The following is a 26252-nucleotide window of genomic DNA, read 5'->3' as shown; positions in this document are numbered from 1 at the left end:
TTATCAATTTCTTTGTTCTCGTACGAACGGTAAACGAGCTATCGTTTCTGAACGCAATTATGACGATAGAACGAGCGGAATACACGGCGAAGGCAAGTTTCATTCGTGCAAACGGTCCAGCGCGGTACGATTTGAATTTACAAAATCCTGCGAACAAATTAATGCGATAACCCTGCCCCGGAGCTTCTATTTGTAGATAGACACTGTATCGCAAGTTAGGCAAATCAAAGTTCCGGTGAATTTCGACGGCCGCAACGAGAATCGCACCGCCTAACCGAATCTGCAAGTTAATAATGAGTTATTGTACCGTAAATTGCAGATTAACGGGTAGAAGGATTTCCCGGGGCCCGAATAGCGATAAATTACGGTACAACGACGCCGGTAAATAAGAGTTGTTCATTGAAAACCGGAGATCGACGGAACTACTCGTACATAATGGACGAATTAACTCTATTTTCTAAACGCCTTGTCCAATCGACAATTGCCCCTGTTCTATAATCGGCCGAGTGTTACAATTATTATTATATCTAGTCCTTTGGTTCGTCGAATAATTCTCGATCAAACGAACGCAATTATTTGTTCGCGCAATTCTGTTTTGTTTCTGTATTTTTTTGTCACCGTGCAATTCTTCTCTTAATAAAGTTTAGTTAAAAATAATTAGAACAGACTGTCGGCAACTTTTGTCCGGCTCCCGACGACGGTTCTGGTTTCAACAATCATCGCCCCCTAACAAATTACGCAAGAATGTCGTTTCCACGTTCTTGAAGTTATTCAATTTACACCGTTTAATTGCAGACCCATTTAGACCCGAACTAAGCCGCGTTGAGTTCGTATTGTTAACGAAACAAAACGAAATTACTCGTTTACCGAACTCGCGGGGTGCAATACGGATGGAACGCGAAAGAAAAACCGAAGAAGGTCTCTCTTCGTTTTTAGCGAACGGCAGGGGCATTTTGTCCCCTCTGGTTCGGTCTATTAAGACTCCGCATTATGTCGTGTTTACTTACTGGCGAAGTAAGCCAGCATCGCTGTCAGCGCAACAACCAGGAGGATCAGGGCGATCGAGAAACATTTCCAGGAGCATCTGTGCTGGCAACGTTTGTCGATGTGAAAACGTGACGGCGAATACGGCGAATAATGCGGCACCGTCGCTCCGCGGAGTGGAAATCCTGGCACTACCATGGCTTGACCTTGAGCACCCACCGTCCCCGTGCCACCATTTCCAGCCCCGGCTCCTAAACCACCACCCAGAGACCCGACTGTCACCTGCTGTTGGGGTGGAGGAAGTCTGTAACAGGAAACGAAACGATGATTAATATCTTTTCTCTGCAGGTTCAATTACTCACAATATGATTGCCGCCCCCCCACCAAACATCCCCGACAATTCTCCAACCGGGTGTAACTAATTGCCAGGTTATAAAACGCGTTGCTCTGTAAATACACTCCGATCGTAATTCCAAATAAAATACAATTCATGCAAGTGGAATTACACATTCTGCAGCGCACAGCCAGAGATCCCGCACGCCAGCAATCGAAATACAAGTTGCCCTTTCAATTCTTACCGAGCTGCTCGAAAAAGTCAGCGGCGAAATTTCCCTTTCGAATCTAATTCCTTTATTCGCGGTCCAACCCCTCTAGCTGACAGCTCCATTCAGCCTAGAAGCGCGCTGCATTCACGAGTACACTCCGAGAACAAAACAACCGTTGTATCCGCCGAAATCGCGGGAAACGAGAAGGAAAAACGGGACGTTCCGGAAAAGTGGTGAGGGGGGGGGAGAGGTAAAAAAAAAAATATATATAGAAGAGGCGCTAGCACGTTCAGCGGACGGCGACGACGAGATAGCGCGTAAAAATCGCTCCCATTAACCTCCCGGAAAGCGGTCGCGCGTGTATCGAACGAGTCGACGCGCTTTCGGAGAGGCCAGGAGCTCTCGCCGCGGGTGACAGGTTAAAGCCTCGCCCTGTCGGACCTACGTCAAGGATTTTATTTTCATCGTGAGCGATATTTATCTTCATCCCCTGTGCATCGAGAGCGATCCAGAAAAGGGGGGGGGCCCCGAACAGGGATCAAACGCGACGCCTCCGACTATAGACAGGGGCGAAACTCCTTTCCAAATGCAAATTTTCATTTGCTCGGCAAATATGGGCAAACATTTTCATCGTAGACGTAAACATTTCATCGAGAACAAGTGGAAACTTGAAATTTGAAACACTTTGAATGCCACGTGACCCATATGTGGGCGACAGAACTTTTAACAGCGAAACTAAAACAATTAATTCTCAAGTTAAAATATTAAAGAAAATAAATTGTAATAGGCTTCGTAAGTTTTAACTACGACAACTTTTAAGTTGTGTAATTTACAATTGTCTAGAATCAAAGTTTTGGTCTCGTTGAGAATTTTAGGATTTTCGACTGGCAGTCAACGTGTTAATGCAGTGATTTTTGCAAGAGGTCTATGAAATACTATTCGATGAACGTGGGCTCTGTGAATGGAAAATCCCGCGCTGGAATAACGCGGGGATCGGTACTGGCAGATGGGACGAGGGGGGAGGATTCGTAGAGCGCGAATGCTCGACAATACTCGTGCGCCAATATTGAATTTTCCGCTTAAGATTCCGGCAGACTGGCGGGGCAGGTGTTGGACCAACGAAGGTATTACGCGGCCTGGAAACGGCTCCGCGCAAATTGGGGTGGAGAGGCCCACCTTTTTAATCGAGGGAAAACGCGAACGCCGATCCGACCGAGCCCCGTCGAGGGGGAAACGGAACAAGTTGCTTTTGTAAATTTTGGTGGCCCCGAGTGTAGTTTTCTTTCCCTGTTCCCGGCTGGGGGAGAAAACGAGGGACGTGAGAAATAGGGGGCGATTCGAGTACCAGGCGATTCGCTTAATTCGAGTTCTACTCGAGTCGAAGCTTCATTAATTCGAGGCGTTTCCCAGGACGATTTAATGTTTAGGATCTGATGTTACGGGCTGTCTGGCGAAATAAAAATAATATTAATGACAACTGGCTATCATCAAGAGCTAATGTCATCTTCCCGAGGAACTCGATAGTTAACCTGTAAATCAGGAAAAGAGACAGCGGATGAAAATTGAAGATGAAAGTTGAGAAGAATGTATGGCTACCGGGTCATCGATCAAAACGTTCGATTGGAGAGGAATTGCTGCTACATAAAATCATTCTCAAACCGTTTAAAACTCGTGCAATTGCACTGCAGGGATACACGAACGATAAATCAAATAAAGAGTATCCATTTTAGCGGATTCTCTTGATTTTAAATAGAAAAGTTCTTGCTATTTCTCGCTGCTAAGTTCGGTAGTATCCGAAGTAGAATTTCTTAAAAATAATTTCGCTGAAGAATCTTCTAGCGAATCTAGGGCGGACCGCAAATAATATTTTTGTCGTCACAGCCCGAGAAAATGATTTCTTGTTGTGTATAGAGAGAAAGAAAAAAATATTTTCCTCAATTTTGCAGATCAGAGGATTCCTCGTGTTTCTCTGGCGCGGGGATCATCAAGATGTCTCACCTTGCTCGCGTAACGTGTAAGTTATTTAGCAACGCTCGACAAATACCATAAATAATCGCGCTCGCTCTCGGCGTTTCGCGATCCTATAAACGTCCGCTCATATTTCCTCGGGCAGGAAGCAATCAGACACGACGCAAAGAGACGAGAGAAAAAAAAAAGGGAACGAACGAACGACGACGAAGAGAGATGAGGGAGGGGGCTTGAAGGAGGGCAGGTTGAAAGGGGGGCGGAGGACAGGGGAAAAAAGAAAATATCGCTGGCAGAAGTCCCGGGCGTCGTTGCTTAGCCCCGCCGAGCGAGAGAAGAAACGAGGAAAGGAATACCGGCGCGATAAATATTGCTTTTTCTTTGGGATCATTAAGTTGAGAACAGACGGCGGCAGAAAATTAATTTACTAAAAGTATCGGCGGACCCCGTCGCCCGGCAAAAACGACCCAACGAAAGAACTTTAATGGCGAAATAATGGGGGTCTTAAAAATTGGACGACGGCCAGTGACATCTTACTCGATGTTTGAGCCGTCTGCCCCTCCCTTATTTAAATATTTAAAGCAGTTATTTTCGTGAACTAAACTAGCTTGCCTGTCAAGAATGTTGCGCTGCATGGGATGGTAGAATTTAGTGTCTATAAGTTTTATAAAACCGGAGGTTATTAATAATTTCGTTGGAAACGGATTACGCGGTCCATGAATGATTAATATAGTACTAAAGTTTCCATTAATCCTCACTAAGGCGTCGAGATTAGGATTTAATAGATGAGGCGAGGCTTTAGCGCGGCATAGGGTTAATGAAAATTACGTATACCATAGTTTCTGTGCGAGTAACTGCTCGAAACCACCTAATTCTTGGGATCTCGAGACCGGAAAGGCCTTTCGTGGAAAGAGCTCTACGATTTTGTTGGTCGGACGACGCGTTGCGGGGGTCGATCGAAACGCCCTTGTCGCGCCACGATTCCTCGAACGTTTAATTGTCGTCGGGGACGCAATTCCGTTACGCGCAGCACTAATCAACTCCCGGGCGTCGTGGATAAAGCTTTAATGAGATTGCGAACGCGGGAGACGCGGCGAATTTTCTCCGACGGAGACAAATAAATACAGCTTAGGTTAAGAACCTTCAGACAGCTGTACACCGTGTTTCACTCCGTACAACCGGATTCCTGATTGCACGTAACGGACAAATGAACCGAGGGGAGTAGCTGAAAACAAGATGAACGACGACAGAAAGGAGAGAGAGAGCCTGAGAGAGAGAGGGACAAGGAGCGGAGGAGCACTACGGAAGAACGGAGTAAGCAGCAATTCGGCGCGTTAACGCCGCGGCCCCTCTTCAAGCCGGGTTAATCCGTTTGCGCGAGTAAATCAGTTAGCTGAAATTGGGTTATATTTCCTAATCGATACGATGGATTAGGTTATCCCGTTGGTACGTTCGATGGGTCCACGGGTCGCGGTGCATGGTGCACCCTCTTTCGGGGCAACGTTGCGTTTCCGCCATTATTATGATGCTGGCTTATGAACGACTTCGAGCCGCGCCGAAATTGCAAACAAATAGAAGGGTCGTTGGTAAAGTTCGCGATCTCGAAAACTAAATGTGCGTTCGAGCGAACGCGCATCCCCGCCGCGCATGAAAATGGAAGCGAAACGCGAAACAAACAATGGCGTCGTTATTCCAATGCTTGTACGGACCAATGTTGGGCAAAACTTAATCAGATTATGTTTGCCAGGCCTGTTACTACAAAATAATTTCGCTATAACCGTATTATGATTACACGGTAATTATACAATTTAGTGATTTATAATTATGATTACGCGGCACTTGCACGAAAATTACAGAGTAATCATAATGCAATCGCGGTGCAAATACTTTGTAGAAGTAATCGCGGCGAGCGTAATTGGATTAAATTCCGCCCAACAATGATATCGACGGGTAATCAAATAGACTGCGAAACACATTGTTTTGGCAAGCTTTCGCGTAAACTCTAAATATTGGAATAATATTTGTGGAAAACTAGCAACGATGCTCCGTAAATATATCGCGAAACGTGTTCGGTGTACGTTCTAACGTCGAATAACGATCGAAAGCTGTTTGCAGCGTTATTGTATTATATTTTCGCCCAAGAAAATGATAACAACGCGGAGGTACGGTTGGAAACGCTATTATAAAATCCAGCCCCGCGACAATAACAGAATTCGCGGAGGAAAGTGCACAAGTGTCTCGACGTCGCGCACAGACGTCCCGAATGAAACACTACGTTCAAACAATTCCCGGAGTCAAGAAATCCCTCGGGGCGCCGATAAAATTCCTGCTACAACATTTCGCGCGAGCTGCCTCCCCACGGGGGCGTACCGCGCTATTCTAATTCGGGGCACGTTCGACGTTTCAGGTGGCCGGCATCCGCGTTTCCTCCCGTCTCTCGAAACGTGCCCGCCCCCTGCTGCCACGGCAGCCTCGTCCTCGATGCGCAACACCTACGCCGATTAAGCGAATTGACCGGCTGTCTGATATATTGGAAGTTAAAAAGGTAATTGCCGGTGGCGTTGCTGTCACATATTGAGTCGAGTGTTGTCTGAGTGGAAGATTGGAGCGGCCCAGGAGCTGCCCGCTCGGGGATAGGGCCGAGCGTGTGATCCAATTATGATGTAACGAACGCGTCGTTACTCGAAACGCTCGATAACAAGCGTATAGGCTATGAACCGTGGTCAGACATCAAACGTTCTTTTCTGTCCCGGGGTGAGGCGGCCCACTTCGTTAAGACTCGTCTGTTCCTGGCTTCTTCTTCGATCGACGCTGCTTCGTCTACCCTTCGAGTGGCCCCCACGAACGGGGAAACCGATCGTCCGTACACGGAGGCGATTCGATTCGACTCCTCTACGCGAGCCCGGCATCAGAATTCCCCGGGAAATCCTCAACTTACGGGCGAAACTTTTCTAAGCCCGAGTCTTGAGTGCTCCGGGGAGGATTTGCACGATCAAATGGGGGCCAATCGTGGTGGTTTTCTGGGAACACGGTTACATATTTGCTTAGCGAATCTCGTTGTGCCCCTCGCGGAGGGGTTTGTTAAAAAGCGAGAAACGGGTACGTTTATTACGGACACGGTTCATCCGATCTCCGGCGAAACACGACGTCTAAGGAAAGGCGAGATGCGTACAAAGAATTCTAATAAAAATCCGACACCCCTGTCTCTGGCGCGCGAACCGTTCTCGAAAGAAAGATAAAGTGACAGCAGGATCCGTAACTCGACGCGGGGGTCGCCGCTTGAAATTGAATCGTACTTCCAGGTGAACGAAAAAGAAATTATGACCGTCGCGCGTCGGGCATAACGAAGTCCGTACCGCTTTCGGAAAAAGGACGTTGGTCTTTTAAATGAAATTTATCCAACGGCCACGATTCCGGGCACAGAAAGAACGCCAACAAGAAACGTCACCGATGTGTATCTGAAACTACGTAAGAGTCGCGTAGTTTTCTTACGACGAACTAACAAAATAATTGGATCATCCTTGGAACGGAAGACTCTAGTCTTCTGCTCGAGGATGCACGGTGCTTTGCAAGCCACTAGTCGCTGGTGCGAGCTCTTAGCTTCGCGTATGAAGAGGATAAGGATGGGAGAGTTACTCGCGAGACGGTCTATCCGAATGTTAGCAATTGCTTACAATGTATCTTCGGTGGTACGCTACTTGTTGCCTCGTTCGAAAGGGCACTTGAAGTACTTCGCCTTTCGTGTCTATCCAAGACCATTAAACAGTGTAACGTGAACTGTTTCGGAGACTGGGTCGACTTCGTACGTGCAACCTATGTAACTATGGTTCTATCATGGCGAAATATTAATGAGTATGATATTCAGGAAGAAGTGCCTACGAAAAAACGTCCTTAAAGTACGCTTTGAACGACGAGAAAGCTAATTGTTCCCAGCCCTATAGGGACGAGGAGCATAAAAATATACGTGATCTTTGGATCAGTAGGTTTACAGGCTTTCAGTCCCACTGCACGGAACTACAATGAATGGCTCAGGATCGCTATGAATGCGCCAACGAGATTAATTAGATCTGCTCTTTCATCCCAATCAATGAGGTATAGAATCGAATTAGTTCATAATGTCCCTATTAGCGGAGCGTGTAATCTAGCAAATAATCTCGATCGTGGTCTTTTCCCTCGACGAATTCGTTCAAACGCTACATCGACGGGGCACCGATTTAACTATCTCCTTCGTGATCAACCAAGTTCTGACAAGGCGTGGCATAAAAAGTTACTTGGAATAAAAAGTACAATGAATGTAAAGCCCTCCTTCTTCGAATAATCGAAATTGATCAACTTGGACCGTTTCCGCGAAGATATAACGGTCAGAACGTGCTCCAACTCGACGTATTCAATCCCCGGGACCCCGAAGCACCGACTCATAAAAAGAATTAATGAAAGAAGCAACGAAAGAGCCACAAACTCGCCGCCGTTACGCAACACCGTTGAACCGGTTAAAATTTTAATCGCTCATCCGCGGCGCCGATAGCTCCTCCGCGAACTCTGCCACCTCGGTGCTGCTTGTCGCGGCGACCATAAACCCCGAAACGACCGAAGAATCGCAATTAATCGCGCTCGCGCGACAACGTCGTCGAGCACACCGTAGGAACCGTAATTATCGCGTCGGAAGTGGTGGCTGTTCCGCGTTTCGACCGTAAACCTAGGCGGTATGCTTCCCTCTGCACGTCGCCGAAACGCAGCTTCTGTTATATTCATCGTTTGCTATAAATTTTATCAACCGTCGCTCCATACAATTAACGTACTGGAATTATTTTGTTACAGGGCCAAGAATTTTTGCAGCGTATCGATAAAAAAATATTGTTCGTATCGTGAGAAGGAGACGATAACAATAACTGCGTCACCCTCCGTCTGACGTTCCTATACGTCACGGGTAAAAGAACGAGGGAACCAGCGTGACGGGCTCCGGAGTGCCTTTAACGCGCCAGTTCCCGCTAATTAATAATTTCCCTCTTTTAATATTAATTAGAAGCGACCCTGCCTGCCCCGTAATACAACGGCGTGATTACGTCGAGATTATAATTTTAATCGCCCGATTACCGCGCCGCTGGAGGTGCTGTCTTGTACCGTAACCCGCGAACACGACCACCCCCTCCTTCTAGCCCGTCTCTTCTTTTAAGGGGGCGGTGCCCTTAAGGGCAGGCTTGCTAATAATAGGCGCGATACCGCTGAATATTCAAGGCGACGCCCGGGGGATGGAAAGGACGACGTTATCACGATTTTAAAGGCGCCAGGATACCGTGGCTCTCGACGTTCGATGACCTACCGTAGTTTATAAGCGTTAACTCCCTGCACGTCGAGAATCTCGTTCCAAGCGTTCCTCTTTGAATATTAATCTCTGGCCAGGTAACGAGGAAACGCGCGTTGAAAGGATTTCCCGGTCACGGGTACGGGATAGATGATGATTGGCCCTCAAACGCGCCCGATGATGACACCTGGGCCCCTCTGACCACGAAACTATGTCATTAACTTCGCTTAGTCCTTTGGTATTTACAGGGTCATCGGGCTACCGGTGCTATTAGATCGGTGCCAATTTCGGGTGAGCTGATCGTGGTCATCAGACAGAATTAGTGTCACTGATGTCAGGATCGAATATGTTCTCAGGGATGAATTAATAGGAAATGGTTGTTAACGAAACGATGTTACTCGCTACACGTTTGATCCCATTGCTGAGCATCGCTTCTGTTCGAGTAAGCAACGTAATAGATATTAGATGACATAATTAAGGTCTATTTGCGGGATGTGCAGTCACTGAACTTTAATTGAACCAAGATTAGGATTGACGAGGACACCGATTAGCAGAAATAAAGGAAGCAATTACCATTACGAGTTGCAATAATTTGACCTGTAATTGTGGGGTTTGTTGATGCGTGCAGTTTACCACAGGTGGAACTGACACTCTCGCGATGACAATACAACTACTTTACGTAAAGAAACATTAAGATTTCGGTTCTCAAGGGTTCCCGGACGATTTTTACGTCCACGCGTCAATCGTCACCGTGCAAAGACAGTGCCGTGGCGGCAGTTAAAGACGTGGTTCGAGGAATCGACATAACTCTGGCAAGTGGGTCCAGGGGAGGCTGTTCACGACCGGTGGCTCTTATTAACCGAGTGCAAGCAGATGAATCTTTAAATGGGTTCCGCGGTCCCGTCTCCCGACAGTTGAACACGAGAGCGGACGCAGCTAATGTCAGTCGCAACATTATAAAACGTGACACCAGGCAGCTGCTGCGTGCGCCCGGTAATACAATCCCGCGTAAATCCTGTCTTCTCTTCCTCCGTGCCCTGTACCGGCTTTCCGTGGTTTATTGCTATCCGGCGTCGCGTTAAGAGGATACCAGCTGCGGCAACGTTACGCAGAAATCGGAGCCACTGATACGTCGAGTCACCCTGATGGCTGCCGTTCGAACAAGGTCTACGCCGTAAAGGGAGAAATGTAAAAAAAAACGCGTCTAACCAGACACCGCGACATCGATCGATTAAACACGAACGACAGTTTACAAATTACAATTACGTTCGGGGAACACTGGTTTCTTCTTTTTTCCCGTGGACAAAGCCCCCCTCCCACCCCCATGCAAATGTATGCAAACACGGAGGGACGACTTCCGGGCGCTGTTAGAAGTCCCGGTGCGGGTAATGAATGAATCGAGCCGCGATAACTGATAACGAGTCCGTTTGTTGTATCGGGCGGGATCGGTGCGTGGCAATCGCGAGCGCGAGAACTCGTCGAAGCCTCTGTGCACGGATGCATTAGCGCACCCTCGCGAAATCATCCGCGACCGAGAAACCACGTCGTGCATCTCCTCTCGCCACCGGGCGAGATAAAATCACGCGGCACGTGAGAGGAATCCCTCTCCCTTTCACGGTCCGGGGGCTGTGTTCCCAACTCAAATCCAATCTTTGCTCGTCACGACGGATTTAATGCATGGACGGTGAATGCGTAATCTCCCCGCCTCGTCTATTGATATTTCATACTGTATTTCCGCGACCCTTAAACGGGGAACGTGTCTTTTCAATGAAAAGTACGTGTGTAAAGAGACAGAGGTATAATGTTACATTGACGAGGGAATATTCCGGCTATCTTTTGTGCTCTACGCGGCAGTTGTAATTGGGTGAAGATGACACGATGGAGCCTCGATTATCCGGGGGTAAAAAGTATTTTCAATCGGATCAACTTAGGCTTTACAACGGTAAACGTTCGAGTATCGCGTAATGCTCTCTGGGGTCGATACCGTGCACGAAAACTTTCACTTCGACGTGTAAAATATTGCATTCGATTTCCAATAGTCCCTTTGCTGCCGTTCGATGGCCCAATGTCTCTTATTTTGCTTCTTTATTGCGACCGATCAGAATTGAATAATGCAATGGACGTTCTGCATCGAAAGGCGAGTCAGTCTGGGATCTTCGCGTGTGTGGGCACGTACACCCCGCTCAGAAATAACGTTGCCCCAACATAGACGCATGAAACGTGTCCGCGAGAAAGGTTCTTCCCCGGTAGTGCGCGATGCGCAAGATAGCTGCGCGTACGTGCATCGGTACCGATATTTCTGCACACCGTTTGCATACTAGTGCCCCGTTGCTTTGGTATAAGGTGTCTCCTGCAATTTACGCACGACGGACTTTAAGATTTGTTTTGTCGATAGTTCTAACAGAGATTTATGCGTCTACGCGGCTGACTACGATGGGAAAATTGCAACCTTTCCGTCGTACACGCGTTTCTCGAACTTCCTTCGTTTTATCAATCCCGCAGTTGCTGTTTTAAATTAGTAAAACTCGGAATACATTGCTAAACACTCTTCCATTTCGTCCCAGATCCGCTGGTTACTTTCCTCGATAAGGCTTTGCTTGGCGATCCTATCTTTGACGCTATTAGCAGTTTGCCTAGTTCCTTTCCGGGGCATACTTCTGCCAGTTTTACTATCGCGAAACAGATCTTATCTGTACCCTTTTAGGAGTAATAGGTTTTTAACGGATCAGGATCTTGATTTATTAGTTACGATTCATGTCCGTGACACACAACTAACCTAAAAATTTGTATACCCTGCAGGATTTATCGACAAAGGGAGCGACGACTAAGAAAACTAAGCTACTATTTTAATTAAAATTATTTTCACGAGAGCTTTTTCCGATCGTGTTATACGGGAGGAAATGTGCAAGTCGCGCAAACCGTCTTCCGCGCGAAAAGTCGCTATTTTTCAGCCTCCGAATAAAATTGGCATTTCAGATACGAAGCAGGCACGCTGACAATCACGATTCCTCGTTTCGAGGCGTCGAAACGAACGAGCGATCGAGGACAGCTTTTCGTTTTGTCGCGCGACGGTGCAATCTACCGACAAGCCTGCCAAATCGACTCGTCGATTCGGCCGCGAAATCTCGTTGCTTCTGCCGGCTGCACCGTGTGATCAGAAACGCGGTTTACGGGGATTAATAAAACGAATTGTAATGCACGCGATGCCCGTGATTTTCCACCGAAATTCCCCGAGTGTGATATTGCGATCCTAAATACCACGTCGCTTTCCACCAAACTTTCTTTCCGAAATTTCAATCGAATATAAAATATTTTAGAAATATACGAGCGAGTATAAAATAACAAAAATGAATGGCGGAAAGTCTGGAGTTAATTTCGAGTTAGAATTTGTGTACCAATGATGCATAAGAGTTTCAGGACAATTATACCAAGGGCCAGAGAGGTCAGCTGACCTCTCAAGGCCACTTTCCCGACTGTGAAACACGCCAGGCATGAATCCTGCAATGCCAGCTAACCTCACTGTTCGAGAGGCACAGAGGGTTGTGGTTTGCGTCAAGAGGGTGGGAGAGCACACGCCAGCCCTTTGGCGGAGGTTTTCTTCAGCGTGATCTCGTGCTTGTTTATTTCACAATTTATATTAAAACTTTATATTAAAATATTTAGGTGGTCGGCACAGATACTCACCCTGTACACAAACGACTCGCTTTTAATCTCTTCCCTTGGCATTTAACTGGATGAAATCTGGGCCCAAACAGGCGCGATAAACAGACGAGACTGATGCTAAATTACTTTGCAACAGAGATTATAAGAATCGTGACCAACTCTTGTGGCGTACCGATAAGAACTAAAACTCAATCACGACCGAAGATTCAAACTGGTTAATAAAATACTGTCTGACGGTACCATTTCTAACTAAAACTCAATGATGATCGCGATTTTCTATCCGAGAGCCTGGCTCCTAATGTTTACGTTTGAGCCAAAATCTTCGTCACGAGTCAGACTCGTTAAAGTACGAGAAGGGGTTAATGGACACCTACAGACCCCTCAAACGCTATTCCCGTGTCATGTGTCACCAATTTGAATTGAATATCCGACCCAAGTCGTTAAACCTAACAGTTTGATTCGGTGGAACCGTGGCTACCAATATATCTTCGTCAAACTCCCATTACTTAGGGAACGAGAAGATACGATCAGCAGCTCGGGGGTCCATCCCCGTGGCATCTCGCTGCGTTCGATCGCCAGACTCGATACGCATCGACCTTGTTAAACCCGATCACGTCCGCGACTCCTGTTCGCGGCAACAAACGAGGAACCGGTGAGGGAAAAAGGAAGCGTCACCCGATGGAAGACGTTATTACGAGACACGGACGAACCTGGGGGAGGAACCTGAGCGGGAGGGACCACCAGCGCGATGGGGTGGCTGATCCGTTGCTACGAAGTCTGCTGTTGTCGACGAGGCTCTAACATTGCTGGTCGTGGATTACGAATTTGTCTATTCGATTTAAATAAAATGTAATCCTCTGTAACGCGATTCATAAAATTGTATGATCCAGTCCTCGAATGCGGGGGTGTTGAAGACTAAAGTATTTTCGTAGCGTACGAGGCAGAAACGAGATCTAATAATTGCAGGAAAAATCGTTACGTCTGTGACCCCCTGTAGGTCTGTTGGTTGACGCGTCGCTAGGATCGGGGCGGGGGTGGCAGACCGGGGAAGACGATGGCGAACAAAGACGCGGCAGGACTCCGTGACGGGGGCCGTGTTCTCGCAACACGCCGTGGAAGTTCGCGCCGTCGAAGGATCGACTGGGGGGTTGGATGGGTGGTGTATCATCCGCGCCCGGGTCTCAGCAAACTTCGCCAGTATTCGATCATCCCCCTTCGGGGTGTCGCGGATGAACACCGCCTGTCGCATTCTAACAATGCGAGACACACGACGCGCGACCAGGCCAACGAGAAGGAAGGCCGCGAGTCGACGCGAACACCGAGGGGGAGAATATTACACCACGTGTGCCCGTAATAAGACTGCGCACGTGACGATAATGCAAAAATACCTGGTTGCTCGGCCCCTCCTTCTTCTTTTCCGCCTCACGACCCGTCGGCTCCTCGACGTTTTTGTTCCACCGTCTCATTCGCTTTCCTTCGTTTTCTCGTTATCTCGGCGTCCCTACCCCCACCTCCCCCCTTCTGCCACGGTCGCGTCCCTTGCGTCCTTTCTGTCTCGCGGGCTGCCTTCGTCTCATTTTTGCGATTACGAGCTTAGCCGTCCACCGCATCGGGGGTGGAAACTTAAATTTAGTTCCGCGATGATTACCGCGTCGCCGCGCCGAGACGGGAATTTCGGTGCACTTCCGGGGGTCTGATTAAGCTTGATGCGTCCCGCTTTGTGGTAATCGCTTGGACGTATGCAGGTGGTACTGAAAGGACGCCGCTGAATATACAAGGGGTGGCTTGGAAAATTTGTGAAAAAGTTTTGACAGAAACCGGCGAACATTTAAATAATGGTTCCGCTGGAATAAGTTTTTATTTCCGCGGGCTCTGTGACTAAATTTACGAATAGAACGGACGTTGTTTACGCGTTAAGAACTTTTTAGCCGAACAAAGTTTCTTTACGTGCCCCGTATACTGTGTATATACGTTAGTTAGTCTTAACGCAATAATCTAACGTCACGAGTGGACGTATTTGTTTCGCGTCGTACGGAGACGTCGAGGAAATTCTATTTTATACGACTCCACGCTGTCCTACTTACGTGTGTTTGGCGATAAATCGCATTTTAACGATTCTTCTTTGAATTTCATGACTTCTATCCGCGGTGCACGTTATTTCGTCGGTCTAACCACGCTTTCCTCGAAAGCCGGTCGAAGAAGGCGCGCCTTATTCACGATTTCCTCGAACGAGAACCTTTTCCAAAACCTCCAAGTGTCCCATTAGCCTGGAAATCCGGGAAGCCGCCGGTCAAGTACGGTTCGCCGGGAAGGCAGAAACAAAACGAGCGAGCTTTGACGTTTTCAGTCGGTCCTCCGGGCTTTCGTCGTCATCGACCGTTGCCTGGCGATGGCTTCGAGACGCTTTGAACCGCTTTCAAACGCATTAACGAAGGTGCGGAATCGTTTCGATCATTATTCAAATGGAATCCTGAAACACTCAAAGAATATCCAACGAGCGGATTGTTTTACATAACGAAACCACCAAGCAACGTATCAAACTTTTGCGGTTAAATTTGTGTGATAATCTGTGAAACACCCTGTACATGACTCCTCTCCAATTGGCCTTAAATTAAATTCCAGCATTCTGAATTTGATAAAATTAATACAAATATTGCCCAAGTACGTATCAATTTTACCGAAACTAATCGATACACTCTGTATATACACAGCACGCAGTCGAGGCTCGGTTCGGCAACCATTGAACCTAACCTACATCTATATATAACTTCTCTTTAATTGGTCTTAAATTAAATTCCAACATTCCCTCCGTTGCTTTAAATGTCTGCCACTGGAAGGCTATTATTAAAGTCTGCTTCTCGATGCTAAGTTTAATCCGAATTTATTAGTCAAGCGCAGCAAGATCGATCGCGCGGGCTTCATTGACGAATTCAACTGGCAGATTTCGGAATAAAACGCGGCGTACACAGTTTCTATCCTTTGTACGGACTTGGAAAATAAAAGCGTCGCTTTATCTGCCCGAGGAATGGTAACTTTTATGCGATACACCTCCTAGCCATTACGCGACCGTGGCTGCAACAACAGCCACTATCGGGGCGTTAAATCCGCCCCTGCATTCGGAACGATTGCCCGTCTTTACGCAACCAAATGGCTCGAAAACTTGCGGCAGCACAATTGAATGTCCACGCAACCCACCGCATCTACAGCCTTCCTTCCTCCCTTTCCACCCACCCCTCGGTTCCATGAAACTCAATTTCGCTCGGACCGTGACGTAATGAAGAAAAATCTAGGAAGATTGACGCAGGATCTGACAACTCGAGGGTTAGAGGGAAGATGACGTTTGCGTGTCTCGAAAAGTAGATTCAAAGAGTGCTCGTCCAAACCTGTCACGATAAACGGACATCGCGGGCAGAGGAGATATTCGGTCCGAAAGATCTTGGGAAATTGGAGGAAAGGGTCGAAAGGTCCTTACGGGCATCGAAGCACGCGGGTCGCCATTATTTCGAGCGAGGCGATATCGTTGGGAAATGGGAAGACTGGGGACGAACGGCGCCGAGCCGACGAGCCGAGAAACGCTCCGAAAGGGTCGGTGTGTTTTCTCTAACGACGATGATAATGCCCTATTTGCACGGCTCGCTCCTCCCCGACGGCCTCCGGTGTGTCTCCGCTTCGTCCCATTTCCGTGGAATAACAAATGCGGCCGGATCGTTACGCGGCACGCGACATTAACGCGTGCGATTTCGTCGGCAGCTGGCATCAATGACCCGTGAAGCAGCTCGCGGCGGTGAGACAAGGGCTACGACGGCTGAAATGTGGCGACCGCGACGTGTAATTGTTTGCGAGTCACTTCGTCTTGCGTCTTTTCCTGCTTTTTCGGACCGCGTTCCCTCTTTTTCCTCCTCGAGACGTCCACTAGTTAACGTCAACTGGATCTCAGAGCCACTTTCAGCCGTGATTCAGTCGTCATAATTTAGTAAACGATACTCAGGACCGTCGTCGCGGAGTCTAGACTTTGTTTAACCGTTATTAATAATTCCGGAATAATATAGGACTTCTTCTGCGCAAACATGGCGGTCAAAGTGGTATAGTTTGTATTTCGCGACGCTCTTGTCATCGAACGAGAAGAAAGCAATTTATTCGCGCGGCGAAACCGCTCCTATCGACTCGTCGTCGAGCACGGAATGCCCTAAGCGCTTCCAGCAATAAACGTGCCAGCGACAAACAGAACGTCGCTGACAAAAGTAACGAGAAAGAGGAACTAGATTAATCGCGGTGCCGTCGACTCGACCGTCCGCCGCTTTTTATTTACGTAATTTTCGCCCCAATTCGCCCGGCTTTATTTACCTAACATGAAAAATACGTGTCCGCGGGTAAAAAGAGACGAGAATTAGGGTCGAAAATGAGGTGCTGTCCGGTTACGTGGAAACATTCGTATCGCCGTAATTACGGGGAAACGTTGTTACGAGATAAATAATATTTGCTCTTCATACGAGTGGCGGAGTACCGTACTCTTCAAGTAGGTACTTAGTCATGCCGGCAGTCCATTGTCTGGCACGAAGCATCTCTTGTCAATCAACCGCCTACTCCGCGCGCGGTAACATTAATTTACCTTTTATCAGCTTTCGCGAACAGTCGAGAGTCTCGTGTTGCATCGCGGCGCGCCGTTTTCGTTTTCGTTTTTCGTTTTCGTCTTCCGACCCGACGATGAGCTTTTCATTGTTCCTCCGTCGTATCGTAAAACGTGTAAAATTCCCGTGTCTGCTACTCGTTAATTAGAGCCACGTTTCCAAAACATCTTCGAGTCCCAACAAAAGCCTACGATCGATCTTTTCGCCCAATTTTAGCAACGCGGAGGTGCTGCGTGGGATCGAGAATTGCCTAATTGCACCCGTAATATTAAAAACCCGCGTCTCCATCCGTTCGTAATTTTCCACCGGGAATTATTCAAAGCGTATATGCCGGGGGGGTGGGAAATACGCAATGTCGCGCAGACTGGCCACAATAAAATGCCTGACGAAGCAACGGACGAGTAATCTTTATTACGCGTAATCACCGAACGTAATTATTAACGACGTCGCTGTCCCACGGACGGGCGACAGACACGGGCGAGGAACCCGAACCGAATTCGAATTTATTAGACCCGCGAAGATTCGTCGCGAGCAACGTAATTAATGAACGTCACGTAGTCAGCCGGCGAGTGAAATTAATTGATTCGGTGGACGCGTGTTATTCGCTTTTTACCACCGGGGGTCCTCCCGTTTAAATGCTCGACAGTGGCCGCAGCTGCTTTCTTCGGACTGTTAACTTTCTCATTTTTTCGCTCACGAACGATTAATCACTGGTCTTCGCGTTGGTAATTATCAGAGAAGTACATTATCGGTGTACATTAACGATGCGCTTCGCTATTTTCGCCTTTGACCGCCTTCGAGTGGCTCCAAAAGCTCCTTACGCGAAACTCTCGCTTTTTAACGAGCGACAGCCCTCGAAATTCTGAAGTTAATCGCACATAACTTTTCGGGGTATACGGTTAATAGTTGTCGAGATGTTCGTCGATAAGTCTCCATCCAGTAAAATATACCAAATTGAATATTGGGATCTCCTTGATTCTTCTATTTAAGGACAAAGTGTATTTTCCTTGAATATGCTCATTAACGATAATCTTTGAAAGCAATTGCGTCGGTTGTTTTATAAGAATCGCTTTATATGTAAATAGCACGTTGAGAAAAATCAGAAACATCCCCTTCCTCGAACCAGAACTGTTCTCGTTTAGGCTTCGGCATGCCAATTTATTAAAATATGCGCCGCACGACAAAAGCCGGTTAACCGCAGTAATAACTGTAATTGTGCGCACTCCGTCTTATTAACCTCCATCTTGCGCCCCCTGTCCTTAAGTGGTAAGGGAAAATCAGTTACAGTTTCGTTTCAATTTCTTATCCTTCCTCGACGTTCAACTCAGAATTCTTACCATAATCGTGCAGCACGATTTATCGTACCATCGTTCCTGGAATTTCACGCGAATAAATGTTTATTTAATATTCAAAAAATTTTGTCCGTCTCTGCTTATATCAATGCCCCGATTGATCGAGGCCCCAGACAAATGGTCCTCTATATAATTATTTTATACGTCTGCGGATTATTTTTAGCAAACCGGGAGGAATCGTGGTAGCTGGAGGCCACAGAAATAAGTAAAATTCAGACGGGGTCACGAGCCAAAACAGCTCGGAAAACGCTGATCTAGACTAACATACTGTCGGATTAACCCTGTTTGCCTCTAAGTAAGTAACTAAATAAATAAATAATATCCAGTGGCTGTTTTTCCGACGATATCGAGAGACGTTGCAGTCTGAATTCGAAGTTCCTTATCGATCCGGTTGTACACGTCGAAACGATTGCTCCACGTTCTCTCTCTCCCTCTCTCTCTTACTCTCTCTCTGTCTGCTTGTCTCTGTCTCACTCGTTGGTTTCGACGAGCTGGTGTTAAATTAACTTGAAAGCTCTGGTCGCGAATATTGTGTACTTGGCTGTGCGCACGCGCACACAACCGTGGACGCAGTAAACCTTTGAGTTTGAGGAGGGAAATGTTCATTGGATCGAGCCGCGCTTCGGAAATGTTTGTACTCCGTGTAATTGACGATTTAACAATCGCCGTGAATTATCGTAATTGTAGGGACATTGTACTACATTTGTGCGTCGCACAAAAGGTTTTTATTCATCGTCCCATGTTACTGTTTGCCGACGTTCGATTTCTCCCTGCCCGCCATCTTTCAATGTTTCGAAAAGCTACCGAAATTTGTTTAATCGAATCCAAACATGAACGACGTTTGCATATCTAAATATTCTTCGCCCAAATACACTTCGTTTGCATTTTGAAACATTAAAATCCTCCAATCCATCCAGAAGTTATGATTTTTTAATTTCGGGGAAACGTCTCGGTAAGGAATTTTTTTCTCGAAAGTGCGTAGGAATTCGAGGGTATGTCTGTTCACGAAAAATGTTGGTAATTGACCCCCGCGAGTGAAAATAATTTTTTTAGAACGATTGGAAAATTTTTTATATTCAAGTCAAAGCTTATAGATTCGTAGAACGTTTTCTGTAGTCGTTTATGCTGCGAAGATAGAGCTTGCGATCTACCGAAATCCAGATCCACAAGACCATAAATTTATGGCGTTTACATACGTCCCAATTTTGCCACTCCCCATCCCACCCGGCTGTCTCCAATAATACCACGCTTGATCGAGCGTCGTTTCCGAACGAAAATTCCTCTCTCTATCCTGAAACATAGGTATATAGGTATCCCAGGAGTTGCTGACGATCAACAGCGGATCGCGGGTTCTTGTTGTAACACCTGCGCTTAATACACGGTTCACCTCGATTCGATCCACGTTAGCGACGTGGCTTTGCTCTTCAGCCGTGCCAGAAGAGCTGACCACCCCGTCCTGAGTCAACTGTCGGCCAGATAAATCTAATTTCAAGGGTCACGATTGTACGTTGCATTATATATGCCCTGTCTGCAAGACGTTCCCTCGCCGACCAGTATTTGGACGGGTCCGTCCGGGCTGCTCTCCACGAGAAACGACCACGTCCTTCCTCCGTCCAATTTTCTTAGCGTCCCGTCACTCTTGACCGTGGAAAAATTAGCGGCGGTCTCGATTAAGCGAACGAACTACCCGGGCCTGCAATTTACGCCGGCACCGTTCGCAATCAAGGCTTTTCCGGTTGACACACTTTCATTCTCGAGGATCCTTTTGCTTTGCCCCGCAGTGTCCGCGAAAACTCGTCTGTGTTTCTCTCGTTGATTAAAATGCGGTAACGTGGAACGACGAACTTGCGCCGAGTAAGTTACGCGAACTTGCCAAGTGCTTCTTTAAAGGAGCGGTCTCCATAGTGCGTTTGCCGCGTGGTCATCGAGGCCAGGAAAACATAGCTCTACGACCGTGCATAGTGCTTAGAAAGAGATTGCTTTAGATCGTTTGCATAATTGATACCGGAATTAAATCAGACTACAACGATATAGACGGTTGGTTCGCGACTTCAGAGAGACATAGGATTATGTAAAGTTAACAAGACTCCTGAGGTAGTTACTTGAACGCGGAGAAACGAGTGACAAGGACGAGACCAGACGATTAAACTATGGCCTAGGCCTATAGTCTAACCGCGAAGTGTTTTTCGATAGTGTTTGAAAGAACCAAGTCTATGGAATAATAACAAGAACGTGTAATTGAGTTCCAGGGATCTAATTTAACTTGTTGAGCCGTGTACAACTCGGTTAAGTAAGAATATCGATTCTTCTATCAAGCATTATAGAAGATATAAATGATGTGTAACCCACTTTTTCCTCGATCTGTTAGGGATACAGCGGTATGGCGCAAAAAGCGAGGCAGTAAATTTTATTCCCGGCTGCAACTGGTCCGCAGGAATTGCCTCGTCGGTCGCTCGATCGTAAGCGACATAAACTAATTTTATCACGAGGCTGTAAGTGTCACTGCCTCCCCCCTTTCTCCCTCCCCAACTAATGAACTCGAAAATCACTTCATCGTGCAAAGCTTTCGCCTCAACTTCCGACCACGGATTCCTAACCCCCATCCTGCACGACGACGTCGTTGATACGGCAGCGTGTTTATCTATTTATAGTCGAGTGTAGCTTTCTTCCATGTCACGCGCCATTCATTTCAGCCCTGCGCCCGAAAGGGGATAGAGGAGGCTCGATGATAATTTAGAGGCTAAAACGCCGATCATTATTCAACTTGTTAAGGCTGTCCGGATCTGTTGACAATACGCGGTTTGGCCCTTCTTCGTGACGCGTCACGCCCACGGGCGGAGTTCCTCGAACAATAATCGAGCTTTTTAATACGGTGATCGATAACTACTTCGTTACGCGTTGCTAGACACTATGGAAGCTTCGTTCGAATTTCGGGTATATTATGTACTCTTCGGTGATTCGGATAAAGTCTATCGAACTTTTATTTTGTGTTACGTTAACTATAAGATACAGTGAGCGGGACTCCTATTAAATCATCCCTCTCGGAGGTATCGTATTGACACGCACAAAAGAAATCCTTTAAACTCCCGGGCAACCGCGCGAATCCTTTCTATTTATTGCGCTCAAACTGCGCGGGCGAACAAGATTTACGACACCTGGAAACCCCGCTCGATCCGTTGCAAATCTATCCGCAGGCAATATTTTACACCAACATGTACTTTACAGTTTTTTCCCCGGAACTTATCCCGGATATCTCGAAATAAGCTTCCTCCGGATCGATGCCATCAACCGACATATCGTCAACGACAAACACGGAAGCAATAAACGCCTCCTCGTGTTGTGTCACTTGTCGTTCATAAACGCGACCGCGCGCAGCTTTCGATCACGTCACGAAGGGTAAACGAAAAACCAAAGACAGGAAGCCCACATTTTTATACCCCCATTACTTCGGTAAATTATGAATCGTTCGAGGGGGGCACCACTGTCCCTATCTCCCAACTACTCCCCCGCTTTTCCGATCCACCGCAAATTAATAAACCAAAACTAGCGAACGAAACCGTCGCGCCCCCGCAGAAACCCCGAGTGTTCGCGGTCGCGACGCTAATTCCGTCGTCGCGTAAATCAATTTGGATCGCGTAAGCCCTCTCATTAGCGGCACGAGGACGTCTTTTTCGCGGGGTCGACGAATTTCTAAAGGGAGAGCAATCCCGTTCGCGTCCCGCGGGGCACAAGGGACGCATTACCGACCGTCGGTGGACGCCAATGCGCGAACGAGTAGTCGGAGTGGGGGGTGCGGAGGGCATTGGCGCGCCTCCTGGCGGAAGCACTATTTCAACGTAATTGTCGTTTCATCGTTCCCTCTCGTCCGCGCCGCCTTACATACCGGTGCACCACCCGGAGATTTCGTCTTCGTGTACACCGACGTACGCACGCACACGATATTATCGCATAGTTGCGCGCCTTCGCCGCTAGACACCTAGCCAGACGAAATTAACCACGGGACGAGGATGCTGCCAGAAAATGACGAGTGCCGGGGTATTTACCGGCTTCCGGTCGCTCGTTCCTATTGCTCTTGGCCACGCATTAACGAAGATGAGTCCGCCGGACAAACGGGTTGAGTGACTTCGTTGGACGTTTACGCGGTATTCCTCGTGGAACAGAGTTTTCGACCGGGTGTACGATATTATAGGCTCGCGTTTCCGGGATAAGTTACTTACAAACCGAACGTTTCCAACCATCCGTCTTGACTAATACCACTTAAGCGACAAAAGATTACCATCCGACCCAGGCCGCGTTACCTAATAAAATCCCGGAAACCCCGAACACCTGATCGATCTCTCCAACCCCCAAATTCTCCTCGATCATCATACGTCCGGAGTCCGGGAGCATCGCGCGAAAGGGATCCGGGAGCGACGGTATCAGGTTTGACCAGCAAGACATGGAAGCATCGCCGGAAGGTGCTTTGTAACGGTACAAATCGATCGCCGTGTGAACGATACAAGGACGATATCGACAAATTGGTGGGCAGCCCGCGAACGGATATATCCGACTGGAGTTTGTTAGTCCCTCGCGCCCAATCTGTCACGCATCGCCGCGACGTTTCCATGTGCGCGCCATAACTCTCCGCCCTTATGTGCACCTATGTACACCTTTGATACCCGACTTCCATCTTTGCCGTCTTGCTGGCCTCGTCACCTTTCGCCGCGTCGATATTTTCACGCGACGTTCAAAGACACCGGATGCGCAGGGAGTTTCAGAAATAGAAACTTAATCCCTGGGAACGTGTTCTGCTCGTAAGCTAGTCGAGGACAGGCTTCTGAAAAACTTCGTTACGCGAACTGAAATATAATTGGCTCCAATTTATGTCGATACTCTTCGGTTTCGTTTCGATATTGCGCCATTAATTGCGGCCCACCCTGTATATTCGGTGGCTTTGGAGTCGCGGAGGGTTGGCTGCTGGTCGGCGTATTTATTTCGAGCCAACTTCGAAGGGTAACGGCGAGGAAGCGGCAACAAGAAAAACACAAGGACGGAAGAAGAGACGGAGAAGAGGGGAGACTGGTGCTAAGGGTGGTTCCTTGCCCCGATGAATAAGGGAGTTCCAGTCGGCATCGGGGGAGCGGGAACGAGGGGGTACGCGTAGGTGTGAAATCGAGGGTTGAGAGTTCAAGAAAAGGCGGGGCTGACGTTGGAAGCGAGCGAAAGAGGCGGCGGATCGTGAAGATGGACGCGGTTTATCTCGCACCTGAGCTTCTTCTAATTAAGAGGGAGTACATCCAGGGGCGTCCAACAGCTGGAAAATAGACGGGCCTCGTTCCTTCGATCGAGAGATTGGAAATTCCCGATGTTACGAGCATTTCGTTCCGATCAACCCTTCGACGACCGCGACGGGTGGTTAATTCTTTCCCGGGGAAATCGCATTTTCGTTCTTATTTCGGCGGACATCGATAAAGTAACGAATATTAAGGCGCATTTACGGTGAAATTGATTGCGACCAGAATATGCCGCAGAATTTCATTCCCGCGTTAATAATTGCTGTTACTCGTGACGAAGATTACAAGGGAGGGTTGAATGATTGCTATTCTCAAACGCGCGCATTAGCAGCCGGGTATACAGTTTCAGATTTTTATGTACGAAAAATTACAATGTTGCGTAACGACTCCCGGGCACGTCAGAAAAATTATCGTCGTCTCTGTCGAACGCGAGGCGGAGCGCACCGAGAACGAAACCTTTATAACTGCGAGTCACGCTAATTTTCCTTGCGATCGCAATTGCCGCAGGAACAACCCTTTTATACTTTTCGTATCGGATCGGTGGTTTTTCTTAGATCGCTGGCAAGATATCGCGTGATCAACTTTTCCCGAACGAAACCACGACCGACTAGGCTGACTTGTTTTTATATCAGAGGGGTTGGAACCCTTTTCACGCATTCCCATAGAGAAACGTTCCTTTACCGTTATCCAGAGTTCCAATAAAAAAATCGTTACGCCCGTAAGACGAAGTCTGGAGAAGCGGAGGAGTCCTGGAAGCAGCCCCAGTTGCCTCTGGAAGCAGAAAGTTGCCCGTTCGCGCGAAAGTAACCCCGTTCCGTTACGCCGGACCGGTCGCTCCTCTCGCGAGAGCAAGCTCGAAGCCCGACGGTGCAGAATGGTCGCGTAATTCTCGCGGAATTATTCCGCTCGGCCTGTCGACTCGCAGGACTCGTCCCGAAACCTTGTATTTCCGCTCGAAGTTCCGAACTCCGGGGCTCCGCGGCTGTTTGCGAGAGCGTTGGTAAATTATCGCCGACTAAAGGGGTGGGAACGAAACGCTGGGGTCGACGAAACGACGCTCGCCTCTTCCACGGCCGGAAGTTCTACGTCGAAGCGCCGCGGACAAACGTCTTCATCAGAGATCTTAACGAGACATCTCGTGGGCTTAATTAGCTTCCCCGGCTGGTTCCAGGGTTTTTCCCTGGCGGTGCAACCCCTTTTACCAGCGTCTGGTTGTTACGCCAGGTCTAGATCACTCCGATAAATAACAGGACCGACGATTTAAAAGGCGACAGAGCCGTGGATTAATTGACCCATTCGGTGAAAATTACGAGTCACAGTATTTTTACAATATCGTTTAGTCGGATCGTGGACCATGTGGATCCACGTCGAAATTGTCACTCGGTCATCGACTAATCCGTCCGTCGTAATTCCTATTGAGATCGTTATCTAAATGTTTGCCGGCATTCATGACGGATCCGCGACGCTTTTGTACGCGCGACGTCCGTACGAGGCTGTAATGGCCTCTCGAGGGATTGACGCGTCGCGCGATGGACGTCGTTGGCTCGCCACAATGCGACTAATACCGCTCGCGCTTTTGTGCTCGGAACCGGCCACGCCACCCTTCGTTTACGACTCGTTAGCGCGTGGAGCTTGATCGGGCGACAGAACGTCGCGGAAATACCGGTAAGAAGGCTACCGTAACCGACGGGGCCGTTTGTACGACGTCAATCACCCGGAAACGACGTCTTTGAAATTTTTTCGAACGCCATAGTTTCGTCACAAAACGAATTGCCTCGCTGAGAAACATCCACTCGACTAACAAGTGTTGTAAATGGGTCCGACACAATATAAATATTTTTGTCAATTTTTGCTGAACGAGAAATAATATTTCTTGTCGTAGTCGCGAAGAATGGACCCTAGTTAGCTCCACGTATAAGATTGTTCTTTGTAAGGTAGCATATTTTGGGGTTTCGAAGTGCCCCACGATACCCAGTTACGTTTTGTGAATACACGATTCCGGTTACGGGTCAACCGAGGGTCGCAGAAGCCACCGTAATGGCTTCGTGTTTTGATTTTTATGCAAATCAGTGCCTGGAGTTCCGGGACGCCGAGTTCTGGAATTAAAAATGGAAGATCTGATAGGTTGGACCAGAATTAAAAAACAAAACACGCAATGGGAATCGAAAGTTGCACGATACCGAATGACAACAGAACGCACTTTTAATCCAGTTAACAATTTTTCTAAAAATTGGATTACAGAATAAATATTGATTTGCAAGATCAACAGCGATTCCGTAGTTACTGTAAATAACGCGGTTATTGAACGAGAGAACGCGTATATCAATTTCATCGGTGTTCATCATATCAAATTCACCCCTTTGCAATTTCTGTTATTAGACAGGAAATTTGTTGAAAAATCAGACTCGCGGAAGGGTGAATTTGTAGCGCGAGAAGGCGAATACGATCTTTAAGGGGGTTAATTCGGAGGGGAAAGCCTGTACATTGTTTCGTGGCTGTATACTACACCCTTAAGACGATTCCGGTGTTCGTATTCCTGG

General features: G+C 47.7%; 1 protein-coding gene across 4 annotated transcripts in view; it reads right to left on the bottom strand.

Moving 5' to 3' along the window:
* LOC122399515 (teneurin-a) overlaps positions 1 to 26252 on the bottom strand; it is a 99225-nt gene that overhangs the window by 36446 nt on the left and 36527 nt on the right. For all 4 annotated transcript variants that reach the window (XM_043400241.1, XM_043400243.1, XM_043400245.1 and 1 more), the window contains exon 2: positions 1008 to 1288. In XM_043400241.1, the coding sequence (XP_043256176.1) occupies positions 1008 to 1288 (281 nt within the window). The remainder of the gene's footprint in view (positions 1 to 1007; positions 1289 to 26252) is intronic.

Source organism: Colletes gigas, unplaced genomic scaffold, assembly GCF_013123115.1.
Source record: "Colletes gigas isolate AHSC1104 unplaced genomic scaffold, ASM1312311v1 Colletes_gigas_Sc00013, whole genome shotgun sequence".
Classification (NCBI taxonomy): domain Eukaryota; kingdom Metazoa; phylum Arthropoda; class Insecta; order Hymenoptera; family Colletidae; genus Colletes; species Colletes gigas.
The sequence above is the reverse complement of the archived record's forward strand: the minus strand, read 5'-3'. Positions and strand labels throughout refer to the sequence as shown.